General features: G+C 36.3%; 1 protein-coding gene across 15 annotated transcripts in view; it reads left to right on the top strand.

Annotated features, from left to right (window-relative positions):
* The window catches only part of IKZF2 (IKAROS family zinc finger 2), a 204,151-nt gene extending 189,538 nt beyond the window's left edge, over positions 1 to 14,613 (top strand). For all 15 annotated transcript variants that reach the window (XM_061383952.1, XM_061383980.1, XM_061383900.1 and 12 more), the window contains one exon: positions 6,399 to 14,613. In XM_061383952.1, coding sequence (XP_061239936.1) covers positions 6,399 to 7,123 — 725 coding nt within the window. In that variant the 3' untranslated portion in view covers positions 7,124 to 14,613. The remainder of the gene's footprint in view (positions 1 to 6,398) is intronic.
* Positions 14,614 to 25,304: the final 10,691 nt, after the last annotated feature.

The following is a 25,304-nucleotide window of genomic DNA, read 5'->3' as shown; positions in this document are numbered from 1 at the left end:
ATACACACACACACTACATACCCTTAGGCATGTGGGCCTAAGAAAGAGAAATGAAGGAAAGAGTGATAGAACTCCATTGTTATCTCAAATTGAAGCCTTATATAAAGGAAGTGAAAGTCGCTCAGTCGTGTCCAGTTCTTTGCGACCCCATGGACTATACAATCCATGGAATTCTCCAGGCCAGAATACTGGAGTGGAGCCTTTCCCTTCTCCAGGGGATCTTCCCAACCCAGTGATTGAACCCAGGTCTCCCGCATTGCAGGTAGATTCTTCACCAGCTGAGCCACAAGGGAAGCCCAAGAATACTGGAGTGGGTAGTCTATCCCTTCTCCAGGGGATCTTCCCGACCCAGGAAACCAACCAGCGTCTCCTTCATTGCAGGCGGATTCTTTACCAACTGAGCTATCAGGGAAGCCCAAAGTAGCCCTCATGGCCTGTACTTACATAAAGTGTAATAACAAATAACAGTACTTAAAGAATTGTTAACTATTCTTTGTAGTTATTAGCCAGGTTTTTAATCCATTTTCTTTCCACAAAATTAATGCTTTTAAAGAATCTGTCTACCAGTGCCGGAGACGCAGGAGATACGGATTTGATCCCTGGGTTGGGAGGAGTCCTCTGGAGGAGAAAATGGCAACCCATTCCAGTATTCTTGCCTGGCAAGTCCTATGGACAGAGGAGCCTGGAGGGCCATAGTCCACAGGGTTGCACGAAGAGTCAGACACAGCTGAGCATGCATCCCCCCCAAGTATTTAATCTAGAATGAAGAGAAATATTTTTTTTCAATTTGGCATTAAAATAAGTAATTCAGCAATCTGCATTCAAGATGTTTCATATTTGATCTTTGTTTTCATGTAGTTTATGTTTTAAACTGAAAAGATTAAGTGTGATATATTAGACTTTCATTTCCAAGCCGTCAGATATTCTTTGTTATACTCAGGGTTGGCATCATTCTGCATACTATAATACTATAAATTATCTCTGAGGTTACAGAATTATATAGTATATATCTATATACTATAAATTATCTCTGAGGTTACAGAATTATCTAGCTATTTTCAAAAAGAGCTGAATGAATAACAGATTAAATATACATAATTTTCATTATTTATATATATAATATATATTCTTATAGACTTATATAGAGTAAAAATTGGAAAGATAAAAAATAAACAGATTCTCATATTCCAGTGTCAAAATATATTGTGAAACATCTTTATGAGGGTTGAGTAGTAACTGAGAGAAAACCTTTGCTTTGGTTATTTCATAGGGGGAAGGGTGATAAAATTCTTCTATCCCAGTAAACACTTAGAGATTTCTTTTCAATCTAAAATTGAAGAACTAACAAATCACCAAAATATGAATTTTAAGACAAGCTGGAGAAGTTAACTGACAAAGTTCATTGAAAGAAGCCCAAAGATCATAGTTTATGCTAGGTCAGTTTAAAACTAGGGCTTCCCAGGTGGCCCTAGTGGTAAAGAACCCGCGTGCCAATGCAAGAGACCTAAGAGACATGGGTTCAATCCCTGGCTCAGGAAGATTGCCTGGGTGAGGGCATGGCAACCTACTCCAGTATCCTTGCCTAGAGAATCCCATGGGCAGAGGAGCCTGGTGGGCTGTGGTCCACAGGGTCTCAAAGAGGCGGACATGAATGAAGTGACTTAGCAGCACACACAGTTTAAAACTAGCCCCTGAGAATATACTCAGATCTGTTTGGGGCCCTGAGTCACTTTTATTTCTGTCTCTCTTTCTTCCTGCTTATAAATAACCTTTTTTAAATGCCAGTTCTTCTGTTTTACAAAATTGGTTAATTTGCTGGATGTCTATTAAATGTCTGTGTCATTGGAAAAATATAAAATTTATTACTATTCTGTTTTAGTTCTCATCTTTATAATGTTTTCATGTTTCCTATGACTTAGATGCTACTCTCAATTTGATTTAATTGCATCCCTTAGAAAAGAGGGATACATTAAAAAAATTTTTTTATTCTAAAATAAGAACATTAGTTTTTTATTAGAAATTCATGATATTTTTTTCTTTATTTGGATTCTGTCCTAGTGGTAATACACAATTGACCCTTGAACAACACAGGGTTTGGGGCAATGGCCTTAATACAGTGGAAACTTTGCATATGACTTACAGATGACCCTCCTTACACACAGTTGTCCATATCCACCTTTCTCCATGGATCATGCAGTACTATGGTATTTACTGTTGGGAAAAATCCTCCTATAAGTGGACCTGTGCAGTTCAAACCCATGCTGTTCAAGGGTCAACTGTATAACAAACAATTGCATAGTAGTTTTTCTATGATGCCTTTTGAAATGAGAAATATCATCATTCTTCACTTACTATAAATTTCTTTTTATCACTTTCCTCAGTTAAATACTCTCCTTTGATTTTATCAAGCTCTCCAGGCCAGTGATCCTTGAACTTGCTGTGTATTTGTTTCATCCTCTCTTTTCTTATCCAGTTTGGATTCCATGACTCTCTTGTCTTACTGTCCTTCTGTCTTTCAACTAGTAAAATGCCTACCCTCTAATGAAGCCAACTGAACCTCTCTTCCACATCTACATAGCTGCTAGTAATTTTAGAGAAAATCCCACAGCCTTTTAAATTGGCATCGCTGTAAATAAATGAGTAACTGATCTCAAATACTAATTGTTCCATCCCTACCATATAGCGGCCTTCCTTTTATCCACCCCTGAACAGTCTTCCCTCATATTCAACACATAGGGCCATTTCAACCTTTCTCTACTCTCCCAAAATATGGTATCTCACACCTTGGTGATATTACATCTCGATTCTTAGGAAATAAGAATATTTGACATGATTTCAACTATCACTAATCCTGTAAGATATGTGCACCCACATGGATGCTCTCTTCTTTCATGGATGAAAGCAGCATCCTTCTTTCTAATTAATGCTTCTTCTTGTTCCCTGGAGTTCTCCTATCCCAGCCCCTCAAATAACTTGCGCTATTGTTTTCCCCCTTTGTCACATGTATTTTTAACATGTCCCTTCTATTGGCATTTTTCTTTTGGCATTCAATGTGATAAATTCTCATCATTAAAAAAAAAAAAGCTAACATCAAACCCAGGTCTTCTTCCAGCTACTACCTACTTTCTCCTTCTCTTCAAAGATGTAATTGTTGAAAGAGTTCTCTGTGATCGCTTTCTATAATTTTTTTTTTTTTCATTCTACTCATTCTCCAGCCTACACAGCCTGGCTTTTGTCCTCATGTTCTACTGAAATTATTCTTTATAGTGCCAAGCCCAGAGGACTTTCAGACCATTTTACACAACTGAAGCGTATTTTCACTACTGAATAGTTAATACCCTTAGAAACACTCTCTTTCCTTGATTTCAGTGACACTGATCTCTCTTGCATTTCTTCTCTGACTGCTCCTTCTCAATCTTCTTAATGGATTCCCCCTAACAGTTATACAAATGGTTCTACAGTCCTAACGGAGACCTCAAATTCATACACCTAATTATTTTAATATTATAAATCAGGCTTAAATTAAAAACTATTGTGTTCTAACCTCCTAATCTGGAAGACTGAGTTCAAATAATAGAATTCTCAGATTCTTCAGAGTTCCACACCAGAACTTGAAGGCATGAGCAGAGCAAACCCCCCTGGTATGCAGTCAGTCCCCTCTTTTAAACCCACTCCTGATTCTAAACAGCACCACAGAGGGGCCTCATGCATGTATGTGTAGACATTTGGTATGCACATCCAAATTCTTTTCATGCCCCACCTGACTCACAGCCCATAAAGAGTAGTGTACTGACCATTCTTCAGGCCTTAGAGTGTACCTACCAGCAACAAAGTTGGTACTCAGGGAATGAACACTGTGAAGAGGACTCTGCAACTCTCAGTGCAAGTTCTGGGCCATTTGGACAAAGAATTCTGGCATGCTGGGCACCCAGAGTGTAGTGTAAGCTCCAGATTGGCACATTCCCTTGGCCCTGCTGCTGTTGCTGCTAAGTCACTCCCTTGGCCCTACACATTCCTTATTCCTTCATAAGGAGTGAGACCCAGGGCTCTCTAAGCATGGGACTCTCATCTCACTTGCCCTAGTCTATGGGCAGGTGTAAAAATCTTGATGTTCTTCCAGGTTCCATTTTTGACCTTCTCTTTTTCACATTTTACCTATGCCTTTGTGATATCATCTATTTCCATGGTTTCAGAAGCTAATTTCTATTAACCGATGAGTCTTATATCTGTATCTCAAGCCCAAATCTCTCTCCTGATTTTGAGACTGTATCTCAGTACTTATTAGACATGACTATTACTCATAGTCTTCCCCAATCTGAATTCACCATCTTTTCTATCCCATTGCCATCCACTAAGTTTCCCAGGCCAGAAACCTGGGCTTAATACTTAACCTCTTTCTTTTTCTCATTCTGTGTCTAGATAATCAACAAGTTCTAGCAACATTTTCTAAAATTTTCTCCATTCCATCTAGTTTTCTCCATTTCCACTGCTACTCTACTAGTTGAAGCCACCCATGATCTCTACATCCCTGTAGCAACAACTTCCTAAATCATCTTGCTAAATAATTATCTAGTTAGTCACTTTCCCGTTTAACTCTTTCAGTTCTTACCTCTCTCAGGATAGGTTTCAAATTCCTTAGCTCTTGAATAAGCCCTATATTATCAGATAACAACTTTCTCATCTGTTTCCATTCTCAGCCGTATGCAAAGTGTTAGTAATCCCTAGGATGAGTCATGCCCTCCTGCCTCTGAGCCTTCCTACCAGCTTCTCCAACCCTTACCCTTCCTTTACTTTGCTAATATCTGTCATCACATTCATTCTGTGATGTCACTTTCTTCAGGAAGCTTTCTTTTATTAATACTGTGAGTTTTGTATTCCTTAGTTAACCCCATACCACATATCACACTGTATTATAAATAATCTCTAAATCGTTGTCACACCCTCTAAACAGTGCTTCCCTGGTGGCTCAGTCGGTAAAGAACCTTCCTGCATTGTGGGAGACCTGGGTTTGATCCCTGAGCTGGGAAGATTCCCTTGAGAAGGGAAAGGCAACCCACTCCAGTATTCTTGCCTAGAGAATCCCCATGGACAGAGGAGACTGGTGGGCTACAGTCCATGGGGTCACACAGAGTTGGACACTACTGAGTAGTGACTAAGCACAGCACAGCTTAACTTTTAAACTCTTGACACTGTAATATCTTAATTGTATGCTATGAAATAATTACTCATATTTTTTTTCAATTTTCATTACTCTGATCATTACCTTCCTCTCATCTGGCAGACCTTCCTTCAAACCTGAAATAATACTAGCCACATAAAAGTATTTTTCCAGAATACAATTCTATGGATCAGTGTACATGTTAGTCAAAGTAAGCATTAGTAGGAGAACACACTGATTTAATGGCAGAATTTTTAAAAGATAAAATACTCTGTCCAAAGCTGGCAATATTTGAAGGAGAAAAACCTAAACTATTATTTTATGCACCAACCCTTTAATTGGTTAAGCTTAGATATTATGTTGATATACAATATTGAAGTAAAATTAAATTAGTTGAAGTAAATGTTAAAAAGTAAAACTACAAATCTCTCTCAGTCAAGAAAATATATAGAGAAACTAACAGTGGGTGTTCATATAGTAATAACATATGTGTTTAAATAAGAAAGGGGTGATGCAAAAATGAATGATTATCCATTTCAAGAAGCAAAACAATGAAACAACCATTTTCAAGTTTATAATAAGTAAGTGCTTTGGGAAATACCCTATTTTTATATAGCCCTAAATTTCATTCAGTTTATCAATTAAACCGTTAAAAGTATTTTAATTGTGGCATTTAAAATTTTTCCAGAATGACATATATTTGGTCTATAGTCTTTCTCTAACATAGCAGCTAAATCAACCAAATTAACCGTACATGATAGTGAGATAACACAGGTGTTATAACCGTATCACTCTCGTTTTTATGATCTTTGAGGCTTGGTCACTGATGTTTAAAATATGCAAAAACAAGGAAATCTCTGACTATTTTTACCTGGTATTTCTTCTTTCTTCTACAGTTTCTGAGCTCTAGACAAGTGGAAACTTTGATAGAGAATGAAAATAAGATAACACACACTCAATCATACCTTTCAGGCGAGATGAATTTTCATGATGGCATTAGAACAAGTGCAAATGACTTGTGACATTTTTATTACTAATCCTCTCTGTAGGTTAAGAGTATTTGTGAGTCTCAGCAGAATTAAAGAGCCTAAATACTTGATCTAAAGAATGATATACCATATTATGGAAAATGAAAGTGATTAGTTAATTTTGTATGTATATATCCTTAGTCAAGCTATTCATTGTGTTGTATTCTTTTTTTTTCCCCCCCTTTTTCCTTTTCTCCCCCTCTTCCATTCAGGAGAAAAGATCATGCGATTCAGCTACCCAGACATTCACTTTGATATGAACTTAACATATGAGAAGGAGGCTGAGCTGATGCAGTCTCATATGATGGACCAAGCCATCAACAATGCAATCACCTACCTTGGAGCTGAGGCCCTTCACCCACTGATGCAGCACCCGCCAAGCACAATCGCTGAGGTGGCCCCGGTTATAAGCTCAGCTTATTCTCAGGTCTATCATCCAAATAGGATAGAAAGACCCATTAGCAGGGAAACCTCCGATAGTCATGAAAACAACATGGATGGCCCTATCTCTCTCATCAGACCAAAGAGTCGACCCCAGGAAAGAGAGGCCTCTCCCAGCAATAGCTGCCTAGATTCTACTGACTCAGAAAGCAGCCATGATGACCACCAGTCTTACCAAGGAAACCCTGCCTTAAATCCCAAGAGGAAACAAAGCCCAGCTTACATGAAGGAGGATGTCAAGGCTTTGGATACCACCAAGGCTCCTAAGGGCTCACTGAAGGACATCTACAAGGTCTTCAATGGAGAAGGTGAACAGATTAGAGCCTTCAAGTGTGAGCACTGCCGAGTCCTTTTCCTAGACCATGTCATGTACACCATTCACATGGGTTGCCATGGCTACCGGGACCCACTGGAATGCAACATCTGTGGCTACAGAAGCCAGGACCGTTATGAGTTTTCATCACACATTGTTCGAGGGGAGCACACATTCCACTAGGCCTTTTCATTCCAAAGGGGACCCCTATGAAGTAACGAACTGCACATGAAGAAATACTGCACTTACAATCCCACCTTCCTCAGATGTTGACATACCTTTTTTTTTATTTTTAAATATTGTTACTGTCGTTAATTCTTATTTTGTGGACGCAGTGTCATTTGCTCTGCCTGATTACAATAAGGAAGAAACGGAAGAGAGAAGAGACAGGGGACATTATTCCTTAACAGCTTGACTTGTTTATTGTGTGGGAATTTAAGAGCAGTTCATTTCTGCCATGCATAGATATAAGGTATATCATGCTTTGAGAAAAAAAAAATCACTTGATTCATAAAGATTCATCTAAGGATTCTAATTTGCCACTGATGTTCAGGATTGTGCAAAGGCAGGAAAGATTAGCATTTTCTGGGTTGGACTTTCACAGTTTTAAATGGGATAAGTAATTTTATTGGTCAAAGAAGAATTTGTTTCAAAATGTAAATTGTTTTCCTTTTCCTCTAGAGATCATGGAATACACACACGTTATTTTCCATGATAACTCCTTGGATGAGTAGTTGTTGTGGGTTCTATGTTTACTTCCCCTGTGGAATTTATAATACGGTATGTTGTACCCTGTACCATATAGAAAAACTTATAAACTACAGGTAGTTAAGGACAGCTACAATACATCTGAGGTCCTATGATCTTATTTTTCTAAACTTAAGCACTGTTTTTCCATAGTTTTGATGACTTGCATTTTATAGACACCCTGGCAGCCTTACTTTGAACACCTTTAACAAATAGTGTTTTTATATAGTTTTCAGAATAACATATGGTCTAAGAGTGGCTAAGAGGCATTCAGTAGTTTTCAGAAGGGACCTCTGCTTTTCTTAAATTTGTTTGGGAAGTTTTCTTTTACAGCTGTAATGTGATGGCAGCATAGTATACATATTCCTTTCTAAAAAGTATGCTTACGATTGTCACTTTATCAGCATTTAATCAGTGTTAACCAGTCAGCAGAAAAATATCAATATAATTAGGCTAACAGTAGGGGGGAAAAACCCACTCAGAAATCCCTTTTCTGGTATTTCTCTTTTCACTAGTTTTATTTTTCAAGCTTTGACCCCCCAGTGTTTTGTCCATAGTCTGTTCATCTTTTATTCTTCTGGTGGAAAGTCTTAAAAATCTTGCTGTAGGCTATTTCTTTCAAAATCTCCTCAGAGCAGTTGCTAATTTGACCCAAGTATGGTAACTTGAACCACATAAGGTTATGAAACTAGGGCTATTTATTCTAGTATTTCTTCAATAATAATATTTACAACTTTTGGTACAAGGAAAAAGCAACTTCTTTGTAACCGGTGCATTATAGATAAAACAGAAGCTTATTTTTACCCTTCTTGGAGTCTAGAATGCAACCGAACCTCCAAGCTAAAGTGTTCAGGTCCACACTTTTCTGTCTCGAAAACATGAAACTATTAATATATATAAGCTCTTATGAATCTCAGTCCCTTACTAAAGAATTTTTCTTCTTTTAATTCATGTATACGTTGGCATATTTCATGGACAGATTTTAATTTCATTTATATGGGTGTTCTGTTTTTTCTTTGCAGTTTAACAGCATTAGAGGGGAGGAACTGAGTGAAATTGATTAAATTCATGTGTGGGGGGCCCACTTGGAGGGAGAATTCGCTGCTTGTGTTTAGAGAGGACAGGCCTGACCATGACTGGATTGTCTGATAACCATTTCTGCATGTTAAAATTACATTAAGCAGTAAGTGATAACTGCTCTAAAAAAATCATTCAGTGGGATGTTGAAACTGTTTTTTAGTGCAGAATGATGTGAGAATTAGCAACACTAGAGAACTATGATGGATAAGCAGGTCTGGCCCCAATAATGTTCATCACCCATTTTCAGTTTGCCATTCACTTGTGTAATCAACGTCTAAGCACTGACACCGCTAGAGCTAGGCAAAAAATGGTTACAACTCAGCTCTCTTTCACTCACCCTCTGTGGCAATTATTTTTGGAGAAATACCCAAACTATTCCTTTACATCTAAGAGAAAGCACCAAATCGGAGATGTGAAATGTTTTAAATAGAATGTCAACTGTCACTTTTTTTCCTGCATGCTCGGGTGCATTACCACATTGTGAACATACAATGTATTATTCATAGGTGAAGCATGTCTTTGAGACATACCCCATCTATCCCAACCCCACATATATAATTGGAATTTCGTTTTTTTTCCTTTTGGAGGGAGGTAAATAATTTAAGGTTAGTGATTTTGTGTTTTACTGTAATTTAAGGAAACATTTGGATGGCAGTCAATATGTTCATAATTTTGGCTATGTGTGAACTTCTGCTGGCATCATCTATGAGTTTTTTTCCTGCTTACTAATTTTTTTTCAGTATATGAACAATCATGTGCCTACCTGCCCAGGGATGTAACTGAATTCAGTGGACCTACAGAATTGTAGAATTACCCCCTGAGGACAGTACTAATGGCACTCTCCCTTTCTGATTCCATCTTTTTGAAAATCTTTTTTCAAAACGTTTCCACCACTGTATTACTTGTACTTTCTGAGCTTCATAGGAGAAACAACTAGGGATAAAGATGGCTTAGGGTGTAGCAGGGGCAAATGAGGACAAGGTCACTTCCAATGTGTAGGTTAGATAGAATTTTTGTGGACACAGTGCTTTCTGGGAAACTCTGGATGGCTATATTTGCATGCTTCTTCACAAAAGGAAATATGCAAGATGGTTGCACCTAAAAATAAATATGAGGGGCAGACACCAAGTAAATCAAGTTTTACATAACAGTTATATGCTCAGCTTATTTAGGTGAGATTTCACATTAGAGTATTTGAGGGGCATGAAAATGGGTTAGTCTCTGTATTTTCCAGTTTGGCAAAAATGCATCATGTTGTTTTGCCCTAATTTTGCCCAGAATTTTATATCCAGCTCATGTTAAAAGATATGTATTGCCTCTCTCTAAAAGTGGTCAATCACTTTTTTAAAGCCATTCTAATCTGGCTTTTTACAATAGTGAAAGTGACCAATAAGCAAATTGGAAGAGATTTCAAGTTGTTGAAACATTCTGTTGTGAATCTTCTGGAGGGACAAAATGGGAGAATGAGAGACTAGGATTCCGATCTGGCTGCAAGGAGGGACTGTATCCCCTACAGACGTACAAGCTGCTGTGTGCGTGCATCGCAGTATACATACACATTCTTTTAAAGAAAATTCATGAATTAATCAGGTGTGTTACAGGAGCCTATAGAGAGTTAAAATTATGATTAATACCTGAGCAACTTAATAGGTTTACTTTATCAGACTGTATAGAGAAATATTAAAGTTACTAGTCTATCTTTAAGAGTGGTCACAACTATTCAACTTAAACCTTGAGTCTTTACTATGTACTTCCAGAACAAATCAAAACAGTGAATCAAAAAAAACTGTTAAGCTGATTTCACATAACCTCTAAAATGAAAGAAACACAAATTACTCTTAAATAGGAAGAGTTTTCAACTTTTACTTGTTGGCAAATGGAGAAAGGCAAGAATGTTTTAGTGAGCTCGGTATTGTTTTTATTTATGGGTTTTGTGTTTCAGTCTTAGACGTCACAAAACCATGAAGTTTTTATGATATTTTATAAATGTTTGACAGAAATTACATCAGTGAAGGCATTTAGATGAAAATGATGTTTTACTTTGTTATCTTTAAACTGATTCCTTAAAGTGAATGGAAAAAGAACAGAGAAGTCTGCAAAAATACAAATAAAAAACTATGCTCCTGATTTCAAGACAGAACTTAGATTATAGGAGGTATTGGCTATGTTATTTTTTAATTTTGAATTATTCATTTTACAAAAAGGGATAAGTTACAATTTTTGATCATTTTCATTCCATTTTATAGATTATTTCAGTAAATATTGTCTGTATGAAAATTATTCTAAAACAGAAAATTCCCCAGAGGCAAAAGAAGAAAAGAGTAGGGGGGTGAAATTGAAGTTTATATATACAAAAGTTATCTTAGAAATGTTTTTAAACCTCCAGTTTCTGCAAAATAATTAAAATATACAGTAACTGGTCTTAAGATCCTGAATTTAATGTATCAAATACTTATAAAATTTATTTATGTTTGTGCCTTTTTAAAATGCATTGAGTGTTGGCTAGCTGTTTAGTTCTACAACACTTGTATTATGCATTTTTAAAAATCACTTAAAATTACTATATAATTCATCTTCGTGTTCTTAGGTCAAAACCATTAGAGGAATTTCCCATACAGAGACTTTCAGCTCATCTGCTTAAAGTAAAAGAAAACTTTGAAACCAGATGTTGCTATCTTTTTAGTTTGATAGTATTTCTGAACACCATTACAAGATTATGCGGGTAGTATATGAGGTGGAGGGAAATTGTAGCTGTGAATTGCATTATGGTATGGTATGTATTTTTGTTTTGTTTTTAAGGAAGAATAAGTTCTAGTATCAAACAAGGCTTTATTAGTGGAATTTTGAATCAATAAAATACAGTATTGTTTTGGAATTTCACCTATAGTCTAGTGTTCTACTAGTCTTAGAACATCCTCTTCTAACCTGTTAATGTTGTGTGGAATGATGTAAAGAAGCAGGCCATTAATTCTCCTTGAACAAAACAGAATTGAAGAGTCATATCATATCGCTATTCTCCAAAGCATAATCTCAAATGATTTCCTACCATGGTTGTGTATTACTTGCAATGGATGTGTTAGAGTATGACGGCTTTTAAAAAAAAATGAGCTGCTTGTTATTCAAAGCAAATGTCATATGACCAAGAAGCTGTGATATGCTAGTGTTTCTTTTTATCATAGTGTATTGCTAGGCCAAATAATGACACCTTGAATATTTTTACATTTATTGCAGAAACCTAAAATTTTGGAATTTCCATAAGGTTTTTTATGTAACATTATATTTCTAGCTTTTTAGTTTTCTCTTGCTGTACTGTAAGTTTGTGGATATTTTTCACACACACTCTTTGAAAATAAGTTCCTAATTCTGTTTATGGGGTTTTTCTCCCATAACATTGCATTTGTATATTTTCTGTATAAATTTATTGTGAATTAACCTGTGTCCCATACAGAGTGGTACGTGAATGACTAGTTTTCTAAGATGTCCTTTTTGTGAATAAAATATAAAATTTAGAGGCCCTCTGCTAAGCCACATAAAGTACAGCATAAAACTTCTTATAGGTTTCGATAAGCCAGTTTGCAGTTAATCTGGCCCTTTAAATTACCTCAAGTGACACACAGTAAGAAAAGCTTCTTCAATGGGTGGAGGTCACTGATTCCCCAACTATGCACTTACCAGGATTCTACTTAATTTACTGGAAATGGATTTTTTTTTTTTTTCATGAATACACTGTAACAAGGGAAAGACTCTGGGTTTTGTTTTTTGTTATTCTTTTGTGTTTTTTTTTTTTTAAGTAGTTCAGTTTCTGAAACTGTGATAAAACATTTTGACTTGTCAAGTATACTCTTGGATGTTGAACATAAATCACGTCCCCTTGTGTGTATCGAAGTTCTTTGTGATCTCTTAAATTTTGCCTGCTTTCACCACCTCCTTTCTTTTTTCTGTCCATGTTCCCTCCATCATTGTCTCTGCCTCTCTTTCCCCCTACTAGTTTGAGGATTAGGTCAAGTTTTTATTTCCAGTTCATAGGTCTCTTAAGTCTTAATTTTTTGTGTATGATTTTTGTTGGCTGTATAATCTGCTGACATATTTTTATATTCAAGTGTAGTTTTCTATTTTTTTAAAAAGTAGTTGAATTAAAATGAGTAAGGTATATAACCCTTGTGTTACTTTCACTTTCAAATATTGGGCATCTAAAATATGACTTCAGAGATTATGTAATCATAAGAACATGATATGTTTCCTTCCTTTCTTGCTGGATTTTATGTTCTGATTTGGTTGTTCTCCTAAAATGCGTGTTATGAGAGATTAAACAATTTTTTTGCAAGAATTTAGAAAGATGTTAAAAATCTAAAGCAAAAAGTCTTAACTATCTCCCAGCTGGGAGAAAATGCTTTAACATTACTATAATAATATTCCAGGTTTGGAGTGGGTTCTCCAGGCTCCCCATTTGCTCTTAATAGTTGAACCTTTTAGACCATGTGTTATTTGCAGTCCCAGAGCTATTGCTTCTGCTACTTAGTTTAAAAGATGTTTTTCTTTACTTTCTGTACAAGTGCAATACTTTCCTTGAAGTCTTAAAAATGATGGTTATTTTTTTTATTCTTTCTTTAGTTAAAAACAAAAAGAAACCCTTGAAAATTATGGTATGTTAAAGGACACAACAAGCAAAAAGAAAAACACACCACAGTCAAAAGATTAGAGAATGTGGAAACCACTGGTCTAATCTCATGGTATCTTTATTTAGACTAAATTTTTGTTGAAATTAGTAATCTTTAGCCTGAGAAATGTATCCTAAAGTTGAAATTCTTAGAGACTGAATTTTTTTTCTTAGACCGTTGTCCAGTGTTTTAAATTAAGAACCTAATATTTTTTTCTGTTTCTCTTTTCTCCTTTGGAAATGAACTTTAAAATAAAAGTAAAGCACTTAGCTCAATTTTAAACACTTATCACCTATTGGAGAAAATTTTTAAGAAATATTTGGAGCACTCCTGTTTTCATACAACTTAAGTAAGAGATATTTTTCATATCCTACATATTTATATGTAGCATTCTGATTTTCTTTTTTTATATCTGTGTCCCTGTAGTAAAACTGCTGTAATGTAAATACATATTTTGATTAAAAAGATAACATTTCTTTGGCATTTTTTTAAAAGGCAGTTACTGCATTTGTACAGTATATGTCTTGGCCATTTTAGAATTTTTTTTTCTTTAACAATACCAAAGGTAATTAGACTACTTTAAAAACTAATTGCTTAGACAGTTTCTAGGATATTTTAAGTTTTAGAAGCGAAAAGAAAAGATAGGTCAAACCAGTAAACCTCATTTTTTTTCAAACTAATAATTTGGGAAAATAAAAACTTGTTTAAAAAAGATATATATATATATATATAAATATATATGTAAAATTAAAATTCCAGACCTTGTATGTCAGGTTTGCTCAGTGTAATGTAGTTTTTTTAAGGCTCAAATACCATACCTCAGAAAATGAGGTTTACTATGGAAATACTGAAACAGTCTTTGCAGTTGTGTGACAAGTCACCCTGCTATACACCAATTTGGAGACCTCCGCTAACAGTTCTATCACTGCAGACTAAAATGTGGGACTTGTATTTCATTTGTTTTTAATGCACACACATACATGTTCTGTGCATGTATGTGGGTATTGTGTATACGTGTATGAGTGTTGTAATATGCATGTGTGAGTGTGTGTTTGTATGTGAGTACAACTAAAGAAGCTGCAGAAACTTTGTAATACTTTGTGAAAAGGATTATATTATAAAGGTTTGTACTGTCTGAGTGCACAGCTACTGGAATAAATTTAGGGAATCTCAGGAACAAGCATATAATTTGTCCAAGATTTATTTCTTCTCAGAAGTGTAAGTGCAGTTTTTAATTCTGTATATTATTTAATATTTTACCAATAAAATAAACTTCTGACATAAAAAGTTTGCTATAAAAACTTTCTGGTGAAAATTCTGTACACAAGCACATTGTTCAAATACAGAAAACTCTTGAATCCTATTAGGCTTTAGTTATCACTGCCATTGTATGTATGTGTCACACTACCTGACCCTGAGAAGTGGATGCATGAAATCAGAAACCTCCATCACTACTGTGTAGTCTACTAGAGCAGAAAACAGAATAACCTACGGTTGGTTAAGGATGACATCTCTCTTCTCTTCAGGCAGATTTCATATATATCTGATTTTACCCTTACAACAAATCTTAAAATTATGTATGTCAGAGCCTATCCCCTATTTATAGAAGAAAAAAGTAAGCCCTGAGGGAAGAAAGCTGTGACTTGCTCCAGAGGACAGAGTGAATTACACAGGCAGTCCAAGTAATGGTCAATCACCATATTCAAAACCAGCTTTTCTTAGGAGTCAGACCAAGAAATCAAGAATTAAGTCATAAAGATTGTTCAGTCACATTGGCAAACATGGGTTGTCTGTTCTGCTTCATGTTTTACCACCATTGCATGAGTCATAATTGCTTCAGATTTTACAAATATGTTTTAACACAAGAAGTTTGTTGTTACAAATGTCCCCATAACTGGAAATGTAAAAGAGCACATATGATTATAAGATCATTTTATTGAGCTTTAGCTATCATTTATCCCCCATGCCATGTTAAAGTCCACCATCACATTTGAAATGGCTATTAAAATTTTCCTTCAGAAGTATTAGAATTTTATGGATATTTATCACATTCCCCAAAAATTTCACTTTCACATGCCACAGAGAAGGAAAACTACAAATGAAATATTATTTCATTGACCAGCCTTTCGTCCAAAATACTAATTTTTAGAAAAAAAAGATGAATTTAATAAATTACTCCCAGTGTTAACTTTATGAAGAATTCCTTCAAGATCAGCCAGAAATGTCAGATTCTCCTATAGTATTGACAAAAGCAAAATGAAAAAAATTTTAAGCCTGCCATTTGTTCTTGGTTTTTCTATTGCAGTAGCATCAGAGAAAGGATAAATAATTGAAATCTTGATATGCTTGTAAGGCTTTTTATCAATATGCTCAAGCCCAATGGTGCAAGCCATCTGGTGAAAGAGGTTCATTTTTAGCATTTTAGCAACTCTGACTCTTGCTATTAAGGAGTACTAAGATGGATCCATGAAACATTCAACAAAACCTCATGTTTTGTTAATAGCCCTCATGACAGTTTCCCATGTGATTTTTTTTTTTTTTAACTTCTCTCTGGAGATACCAACAACGATAATTACTGGTAAAACTGAATTTTGCTCCCCTTCTGTGGTTTGACACAAAACTTGAGGGAGATGCTTCCATAAACTAGCCTATCAGGCAGAGGAGGAATTAACAAACAGGATAATGTGCCCATAATTCCATATTAAAATAGAGAAAGTGAAAGGAGATCCCAGAAAATAGATACATGCTCAGTCTGAGAAAAACAGTCTTTTTCTTTTTACTGCTGCTCTTTCATCCTAAAATATGTCTTCGATCAGACCAACTGCTTCTAACTTGACGTTTTGTCAGGCACAGGACAAATCCCTCAAAACAGTAAAAACATTTACTGCCCATATTGGTGTTGAGTTGTTTGTTCTAGAAGCCCTTAAAACAGCTGTATGAGCCTGATCATCTGACCCGTTGGAACATATGCAAAGAAGCAAGATTTTTAAATGCACAGGAAGAACCAAAGATAGCAATGAAGTAAGGTAAGGGTGTATGTTTGGGGCTCTTCTGGTCCTTAGGTAAGCCTGTCACTAAAGAAACAATAGTTACGCAGCATAGTCATGGTGCCTGAGCTAATGGAAATTGGGATCAGAATCAGGTTGTCTCCACTGGGAGGGTTTTATGAAATCCCTTGATGGGGAAGGAGGAGAATTTAACCAAGAGGGAATGGGAATAAAGCCCCTGTTATCTCAATGGCCTGGCCATGTATTGGTTCTGGTTTGGTGGATATAAAAGCTGAAGAGATGGCGACCCACACAGCTTTTGCAAATGATATGGGAGAGTTTCTAACTCTAATATTATACATTCAGAAATCAGAATGGGGAGACCTGGGCTATTTGGCTGTTAGAGCAGTCAAAGTGGACGTGCTTCTTGGAAGAGGAATATCCCAGTGTAGGGAGTAAGTGGCCTTTTTTTTTCCCTTCACTCCCTGTTTTTTCTCATTATGTCACATAGTTCATCTACATCTCTTTCCAGCTTCTTTCTCACCTCGCTCATCTGTGTCCACAACCCCCTCCTTATCTGTGTCTACACCAACCTTTTTTCTCTTTCCCTACTTGTCTCAAATAACCTGTTGTACCATTTGATACCTGTTCTTCATCCTGTCACAATTCTAATTAATCTGAAGTACACTTTTATTTTTTTTAATTTTTTTTTACAATCACTTTTTAAAATCACTTTTAATATGAATAATTTAGTGCAAAGAGAATATGAGTTTTAACTGTGCCTTTAAAAAAATACTTTAAAAATTAGCACAGTTGTAAATGGCTTTATCTAGTTTACTCTCAAAATTATCATGGAAAGTGTCATCTACCTGATATTTTATTAATAATTAAATAGGTTCAGGTTAGTTGTGATTTTGTTCATAAATACCCCCAATACGTGAAAAAGCTAAAACTACTCCAGCTATACTTAGTCCGGGGTTTCATTTCCAAAAGAGCTTTGTTCAGCATTTGATTGATAAATCCCATTTAATCCTGTTTAATAAACAGGAACCATAAATTTACAGTCTGAATGTTTGTGTCCCCCCTAAAATTCGTAAGTTGAAATCCTAATTGCAGTTTGATGGTTTTAGGAGGTGGGGCCTTTGGGAGGTGATTAGGTCATGAGAGTAGAACCTCATGAAGGATTAATTCCCTTAAAAAAGAGGCCTCCCAGAGCCCCTTATTCCATTCAACACAGCAAGAAGTCACCAGCTATGAACCAGGAAGAGAGCCTTCACCAGAATGGGAACAAACTGTTTCCTTGATCTTGGACTTCCAGAATTGTGAGAAATGTCTATTGTACTATAAGCTGCCCAGTCTGTGGTATTTTCTTATATGAGGCCAAATGGACAAGGACGGAAAATATTACAAGGTAGTGATAACAAAAAATAATGTTTCAACAGACATACTTTATAAGTAATGTTTTGCTAATTGTGATATTTAAACAGAATGATTCCAGATAAAACTCCTTGACACAGTCAGGAAGGCTAAGAAACAGCATTAAGTAACAGGGCAAAAATAATTGGAATTAAAATTTTTCTGCAGAAACTTTAAGGATGGATCAATTATCCTAAACATGGTCTTCTGAAGACTACTTTCATACTTGATTTTTGAAAGTGTGGACTTTTGCTTATTTACCAATTTCCTCCATAATTAATGGCATTCTTTGCCTGTTTCTAAATCACACTATCCATATCCCCATACTTATTTTCCTTCCTTATTGCAGAATTTAATTTCTAGTATTTACACTTTGTTTTCCAACTCTTTTGTATCTAAAAAAAAAAAAACCTTGAGCTAACTTGTCATGAGTAATAGGAAGATATTTGTACTGGAAGCACTGGCCATGATATCCAAGTGTTTGCAATGAAAAGTTGTCACTTTATGGTATCTTTCAAAACTCAGTGAGTGGCCTGGACATTGTGCTTATTCTTGCCAGGTGCTAAAATCTATCCACTAAGTTTTAACATCATTCATTCTGTAGCATAAGGGAGTTGCCAAGATTCAACCCAGTTTCAACTCTAGCGATCATGAAGTGACTGATACATTTATGATAAAATCCAACTTCATGTTGTGTATCTTCAGGATTCAGACATGTACAACCACCTGGAATTTCTTGGCTTTGACCTGACAAGTTCCCCAGTCTTCAGGGATGGTTGCTGTAGTTACGCCGACCATCATGTTCTCTTGTCTTCTATGATGTAAGTAAGTAACCCGATATTTTGGCCTTCAAACAGTCTATCCTTTGTCTCCCCACCCCACCCCACCTCCTTTCTTGTTTTATTTATTTGCATCAGATTGTAACATGCATATATATTACTATCATTTGATAATACTCAAGGGAAAAAAAAAATAACTGGGACAGTCAATGACTCAGGTTTTCCCAAACTCTTAGCCAAATTACTTTGTAGCCATCCTAACAAATGGTAGAGGTTGGCTATAACCAATGTATAACACTAATACATTTTCCAAGTTACAAGTATAAGCCCGGAGTCTTCTGCCTTCTTCTTTAATGTTCTGACAGGTCTGATTATAGCTAAGAATGTGATCACTTGAACACATAATAAGCAGGAGAAAAATTCTGCTTCAGGCATATGTAAAGGGACAACATTTATTTGCCAAGAAGAATTTGAGTAGCTTTCTCAGGCCTTTGAGATATGAAGTGAGCTATTGCTTAATTCTTTTGAATTAGCACTGTGTTATTCATATATACTTTTTTAAAAGTGAAATTCTAAAATGGGCACATGATATTATATAATTAAACTATAGTATACTGAAAACCATTCTCTGCCTTAATTATAAAACTGGTTTTGGCTTTTTAAAAATTATTAAATATCCTGAGATACCTGCCACCATATTAAATATGATATTGTTCATCATTAGTAACATGCTCCTTTGTACTACATTTTGAACTCCTCTTAATTTATCCTGGTTATAGTTTCTAAACTATAAAAAACTTAACATGGAAGAGTTTGATATTGTGTGGTGATTTTGAAGCCATGCAAAAAATTTGCTAACATATCATTGTATGAGTGTAGATTATCTTCATGGTGTAGGTTTTTTAAGATGAATTATGTTAGATATGCTTGGAAGAGTGATTTTAAATTCCTGTATGTGACTCAGAAAACATGGTACAATAATCCCAGTTTAAAAAAAAAATCCTCCCAAAATGACCAAGTTAATGGAGGGTATGTGTTTTCTTTTGTATGATCATGTGGCTCATATTGTGCTTCCATGATGGCTCAGATGTTAAAGAATCCACCTGCAATGCAGGAGACCCGGTTTTAATCCCTGGGCCAGGAAGGTCCCCTGGAGAAGGGAATGGCTACACATTTCAGTATTCTTGCCTGAAGTCAGTATGCCTTGCCAGCCACATTTCCAAAATGTGTGTAACCCAACTATAATTATTAGTCACCACATAAAGGTTGATAAGTAGCTTTGGGCAATGCTAGTGGTCCATGGTAACCTGGCATGTCTAAGCATTAGGGATGGTGATCTCTCAGCCTTCTGCTTTTGGATAGCAAATGTCACCTGTAATAATACACCAGTACAGGGGTAAGGAACCAACTAGTATAGTTTGTTCACTTGTTACATTTTAAGTCTGTAAACTCTGGTTTCTATTGATCTACTGTTTGTTCTTTATTTCTCTGTAGGCTGGGTTATAAATAACCCTTGTATTTCTCAGAAGCAAAGACTTTTTCAACTTTTCTCGTTTTTAAGTAAGAGTTACTTTCACTATTTCGAACCCGTGTAAATTACAGGTGCAATAGTCTAGAATGGGAAAAGAGCTTTAACTTCTAAAATTTGTTTTGGTCTGTGAGATCTAAATTCATCCCATTTGCCCAGCTATTATGCCCGAACTACATAATAAAACTAATCTGGAGAAACAAGGACAGTGACATCATTGGCCATCTGAATGACCGTAAACATGAATGACCTATCCCACTGCATTTATCACTGTATGAAACAGGCCTAATTGATATGTAGTAATACCTAATTCATGACACAGCAAGGCCTTTTGATGTTTTACTACAAGTAAAGTTAGGCTGCATATGGGTCTAAGTCCTTGATCATTTTATTAATATTAAACATGGAATATTTAGAAGACATAGTTATGGAATCATGTACACCTTTCAAAACCTAGATTTAAAAACCTGATTCTGTCAAGGTGGAGGAAGTAAATTATTATCATTTGAAGATGTAAGGTTTTTTTTGTTTGTTTGTTTTTCTTTTGAGAACCCTGAAGAAATTACTTGGTAAATACTTCTAGAAGAACAAAAACAAGTATGAAACAACATATTTTCATATGAACAACATATTTTCATTCTACAATTCTGACTCAGTGAATGTTACTTATTCTGGGATTCTTGGCAATACCACTTGTGTCCTTGAGGAAATTTAAGCAAATGTCTGCAGAATTAGCCTTTAGGATGAAGCTTTAAGAAGACAGAATGTGTAGATGCTTTTTTTTAAATTAATTTATTTTTTATTGAAGGATAATTGCTTTACAGAATTTTGCTGTTTTCTGTCTGTGTCTAACATTAGAATCTACTTGGAAAGTTTGAGGAGACTATAAGCTCTATCCCTTTCTATACCATCTTTTTCTTTTGTGCATGTTTGGTTCCTGTTACAGTATTCACTAGTAAGATCAACTAAAAGTTAAGGGATTAGAATGCCTACTGCAGGCAAGCCACTTTGCTAAGTACTATAGGGAGTTTCCTCGTGGCTCAGGGGTAAAGAATCCTGCAAGGCAGGAGCCGCAGGAGATGCAGGTTCGATTCCTGGGTCAGGAAAATCTCCTGGAGGAGGGCATGGCAACCCACTCTAGTATTCTTGCTTGGAGAATCCCCATGGACAGCAGAGCCTGGCAGGCTGCAGTCCATAAGGTCCCAAAGAGTCAGACATGACTGAAGCGACTTAGCATGCATAAGGATTTCATTCTTTTTTCAATACTTCCAATATGTCAGATTGTGTGCTTAAGGCATAATATTGAATATGGCACACACTGTGTATGCAAAGAAATTATCTTACAGGGAAGAGCAGTTAGGAATAAAACAGGATGTGTGTTAGTCGCTCAGTCATGCCCAGTCATGGGTTCTTTGCGACCCCATGGACTGCAGCCCACCAGGCTTCTCTGTCCGTAAAATTCTCCAGGCAAGAATACTGGAGTGGGTTGCGACTCCCTTCTCCAGGGGATCTTCCAACACAGGGATCAAACTCAGGTCTCCTGCATTGTAGATAGCTTTTTTTTATTTTACTGACTGAGCCACCAGGGATAGTTATTACTCTAAATGTAAAAGGAAAATGCTGTGAAAATAAGTAGAAGGGAAACCTAATTTAGCACTGGAGTGGGACAAATAAAAATAAAAGCAATCCAGTAGAAGTGACATCTAAGCTGAGTCCAAAAGGATAAACAGAAGTGGGGTTCAAGATGGGGAACACATGTATACCCATGGCGGATTCATGTTGATGTATGGCAAAACCAATACAATATTGTAAAGTAATTAGCCTCCAATTAAAATAAATGAATTTAAATTAAAAAAATTTTTTATAAAAACCCAGATTCCAAAAAAAAGAAAGCAGTCCTTCTTACAAAAAAAAAAAAAAAGAGAGAGAGAGAAGTAAATTTAATGCATGTGGAAAAGTGAGAGGAAAGGGGACTCTATGCAGAGGGAAGACATTTACAAACTCCTGGAGAGAAGGGTGGAGAGAAACCAACAGACAGGTAGACAAGATGGAGAGGACTAAGGAGAATCAGAAAGAGAATAAAAGTGAACAGTAACCTTCAGGAGCGTATTGCCTTACATTTTCAGTAAGTCATCTGATGAAAGAAAGAAAGAGAAAGTTGCTCAGTCATGTCTGACTCTTTGCAACCCCATGGACTATACAGTCCATGGAATTCTCCAGGCCATAATACTGGAGTGGGTAGCCTTTCCCTTCTCCAGGGGATCTTCCAGACAGACCCAGAAATAGAACCAGGGTCTCCTGCATTGCAGGAGGATTCTTTACCAATTGAGCTATCAGGGAAGCCCAGTCAATCCTAAAGGAAATCAGTCCTGAATATTCATTGGAAGGACTGATGCTGAAGCTGAAACTCCAATACTTTGGCCACCTAATGCAAAGAACTGACTCATTGGAAAAGACTCTGATGCTGGGAAAGATTGAAGACAGGAGGAGAAGGGGATGAGAGAGGATGAAATGGTTGGATGGCATCACCGACTCAATGGACATGAGTTTGAGTAAGTTCCGGGAGTTGTTGGTGGACAGGGAAGCCTGGCATGTTGCAGTCCATGGGATCGCAAAGAGTCAGACACGACTGAGCAACCGAACTGAACTGAATCTTCAGGAAATTGCATGCTCAATATGGCTAGAGTATAGGTTGAGAATAGAGACATAGCAAGAGATAAAACTGGAGAGGTGAGTAGAGTTATTTTTTAGGGCTTTTGTTTTTGTTTTAATTCAAGGAATTTGAAATTATACCAAGGGAAATAAGAACTAGTGAAGATTCTATTGGGGAGTGACATGGTTAGATTTGCAAAGTTTCTTGGGCTTTAATATGAGACTATGTTGGAGGGATGCCAGGCAGAAAGTAGACACTGCTCTAGTAAATCCTGGAAAAATGTAATGGTGACTGATGCTAAGGGAGTGGGCCGGAAATGGACAGATGTGCTTCGACTCCAAAGATATTTAAAAACTAGAAGTGTGGGATCAGTAATTGGTTGTATGTAGGTGCTAAAGAAGAGGGTTAAATTGAGGATGATAGCCTAGTTTCTGAAAAGTTTCAGAAAAGTAAGTACCTGGCGGTGACTTTGTTGTTGTTGTTTAGTTGCTAAGTCATGTCCAACTCTTTGCGACCGCATGGACTGCAGCACACCAGGCTTCCCTGTCCTTCACTATCTCCCAGAGTTTGCGCGAACTCCTGTTCATTGAGTGTGTGATGCTATCCAACCGTCTCATCCTCTATTACCCCTTCCTTTATTAAAGGATTAAAATCACAGTGGGGAGAAACAGATTTTAGGGGTAGAAAGATGAGGAATATATTGAACAAGTTGAGGTTGAAATACCGATGTGACATCCAAGTGGAGATGTCTAGTAGGAAATCAAAGATACTAGTTAAATATCAGAAGAGAGATCTAAGCTTAAGTTCATATAAACCCCACTTGATACTTCACATTATATAACATATAAAGTATATGTTGTGTATACTATATATATACACATTCACACACACACACTCATGCACACACGTGCATACACACACACCATATATATGGTAACATGAAACCACAGGGTGGATGAGATCATCTAGAGAAAGTGTACAGTGAAAAAGCATCCCTTGTGGCTCAGTCAGTAAAGAACCCGTCTGCAGTGCAGGAGACCTGGATTCAATCCCTGGGTTGGGAAGATCCCCTGGAGAAGGAAATGACAACCCAACCCCTTCCGGTTGTCATTCCAGAGGAGTTCCTGCCAGAGTCCTCTGTCCATGGGGTCACAAGAGTTTGATATGACAGCAACTAAATTACCACCACCACCACAAAGTCAAACTCAAGGGATTAAATTGTAGGAAGAGGTTTATCAAGGAATGCATAAAACATAGAAGGAATGAGATGTACAGAAATGACTATAAATAAAATCTGTGACAAAGAATCAAAATGCAGGTCCTGGGGAAATGTGTTGGGGCCAGGAATAGCCTCATAGAAAAGGTGGGATTTAAGAGAGGTTTTGAAAATTCTGTTGGGAACTTCTCAGAAAGATAACTAAAAAGGTTGAAATTGTACAACAAAAAAATTCTAAGGGAAATATTCCTCAATTTTCAGTTCCTCTGAATTTGAATATTCCTAGGAGAAACAGAGCAGAACCAAAGACCTCAAACAGGCGCGGACACAGACACCACTTGGCCAGAGAGTGAATCCCCATGTACTTCAACTGGGGTGGTGTGTGGTATCCAGTCATGTGTGTCTCCTCTCATGAAGGTTTCAACAGTTTTTTGTTTTTCTTTGTGATATATGCAATAGACTACCATTTAGGTTTTTTTTTATTTTATTTTTTTTACTAAATGTGGCTTATATGTGTTAAAAAAAAAAAAGGTGTATGTTTGCACTTAGATGATAATACATCGACCATGTATTATCATCTCATTTTGAGCTAGACATTTCATCTTAATTTACAGAGACAGAAACAGGAATCCTCACCATGAGGCTTCGGTGAATTTATTTATATAAGTCTTTTTTCTCCAATACCAGCTAATCACACGACTGGGAACTGGGGTTTCATCACAGTCAGATGATGTTCAAGGTCACACTAAGGCAGGATGTACAGTTATAGAACAACCCTATAGCCCAACACAGCTTTTAGATGATCTCTTTTACTTAAATAGGCTTCTCTGGGACCACTTTTTAACCACATTCTATTACTGGTCTTCTGGTAACCTGCCTGCCTTGCAGTAAAATTAACTAAGTTTTCCCATTTATTATCATATAAATCTTTAGCTAGGCACACATATATAAATTAAGGGATGCATAAATTATATGATGCCTGATATTATTTTTTTGCAAGCTATGTAGGAAGACATGTACAAATGTAATATGGAAAGAATTTCACATCATAAAAAATGGATACATTATTTAAAATCTGTTATACTAACAGAGAACATCTTCTATGATACCTTATAAGAGGTCTCAAAATATATTAAATGTGTGTATATTATAAAAATTAATAAAGTTAATTATGGGCATCAACGTTTCACCTGAAATAGAAAGTTTATGAGAGTACTTCTAGGTAAACCTAAACCCGTTCATGACTTGGTGATTATGATGTATCATAGTGCTGTGCAATAGAAATGCAATATGTGCCACA

This window comes from Bos javanicus, chromosome 2 (genome assembly GCF_032452875.1).
Source record: "Bos javanicus breed banteng chromosome 2, ARS-OSU_banteng_1.0, whole genome shotgun sequence".
Classification (NCBI taxonomy): domain Eukaryota; kingdom Metazoa; phylum Chordata; class Mammalia; order Artiodactyla; family Bovidae; genus Bos; species Bos javanicus.
This window is presented reverse-complemented; position numbering and strand designations above follow the sequence as displayed.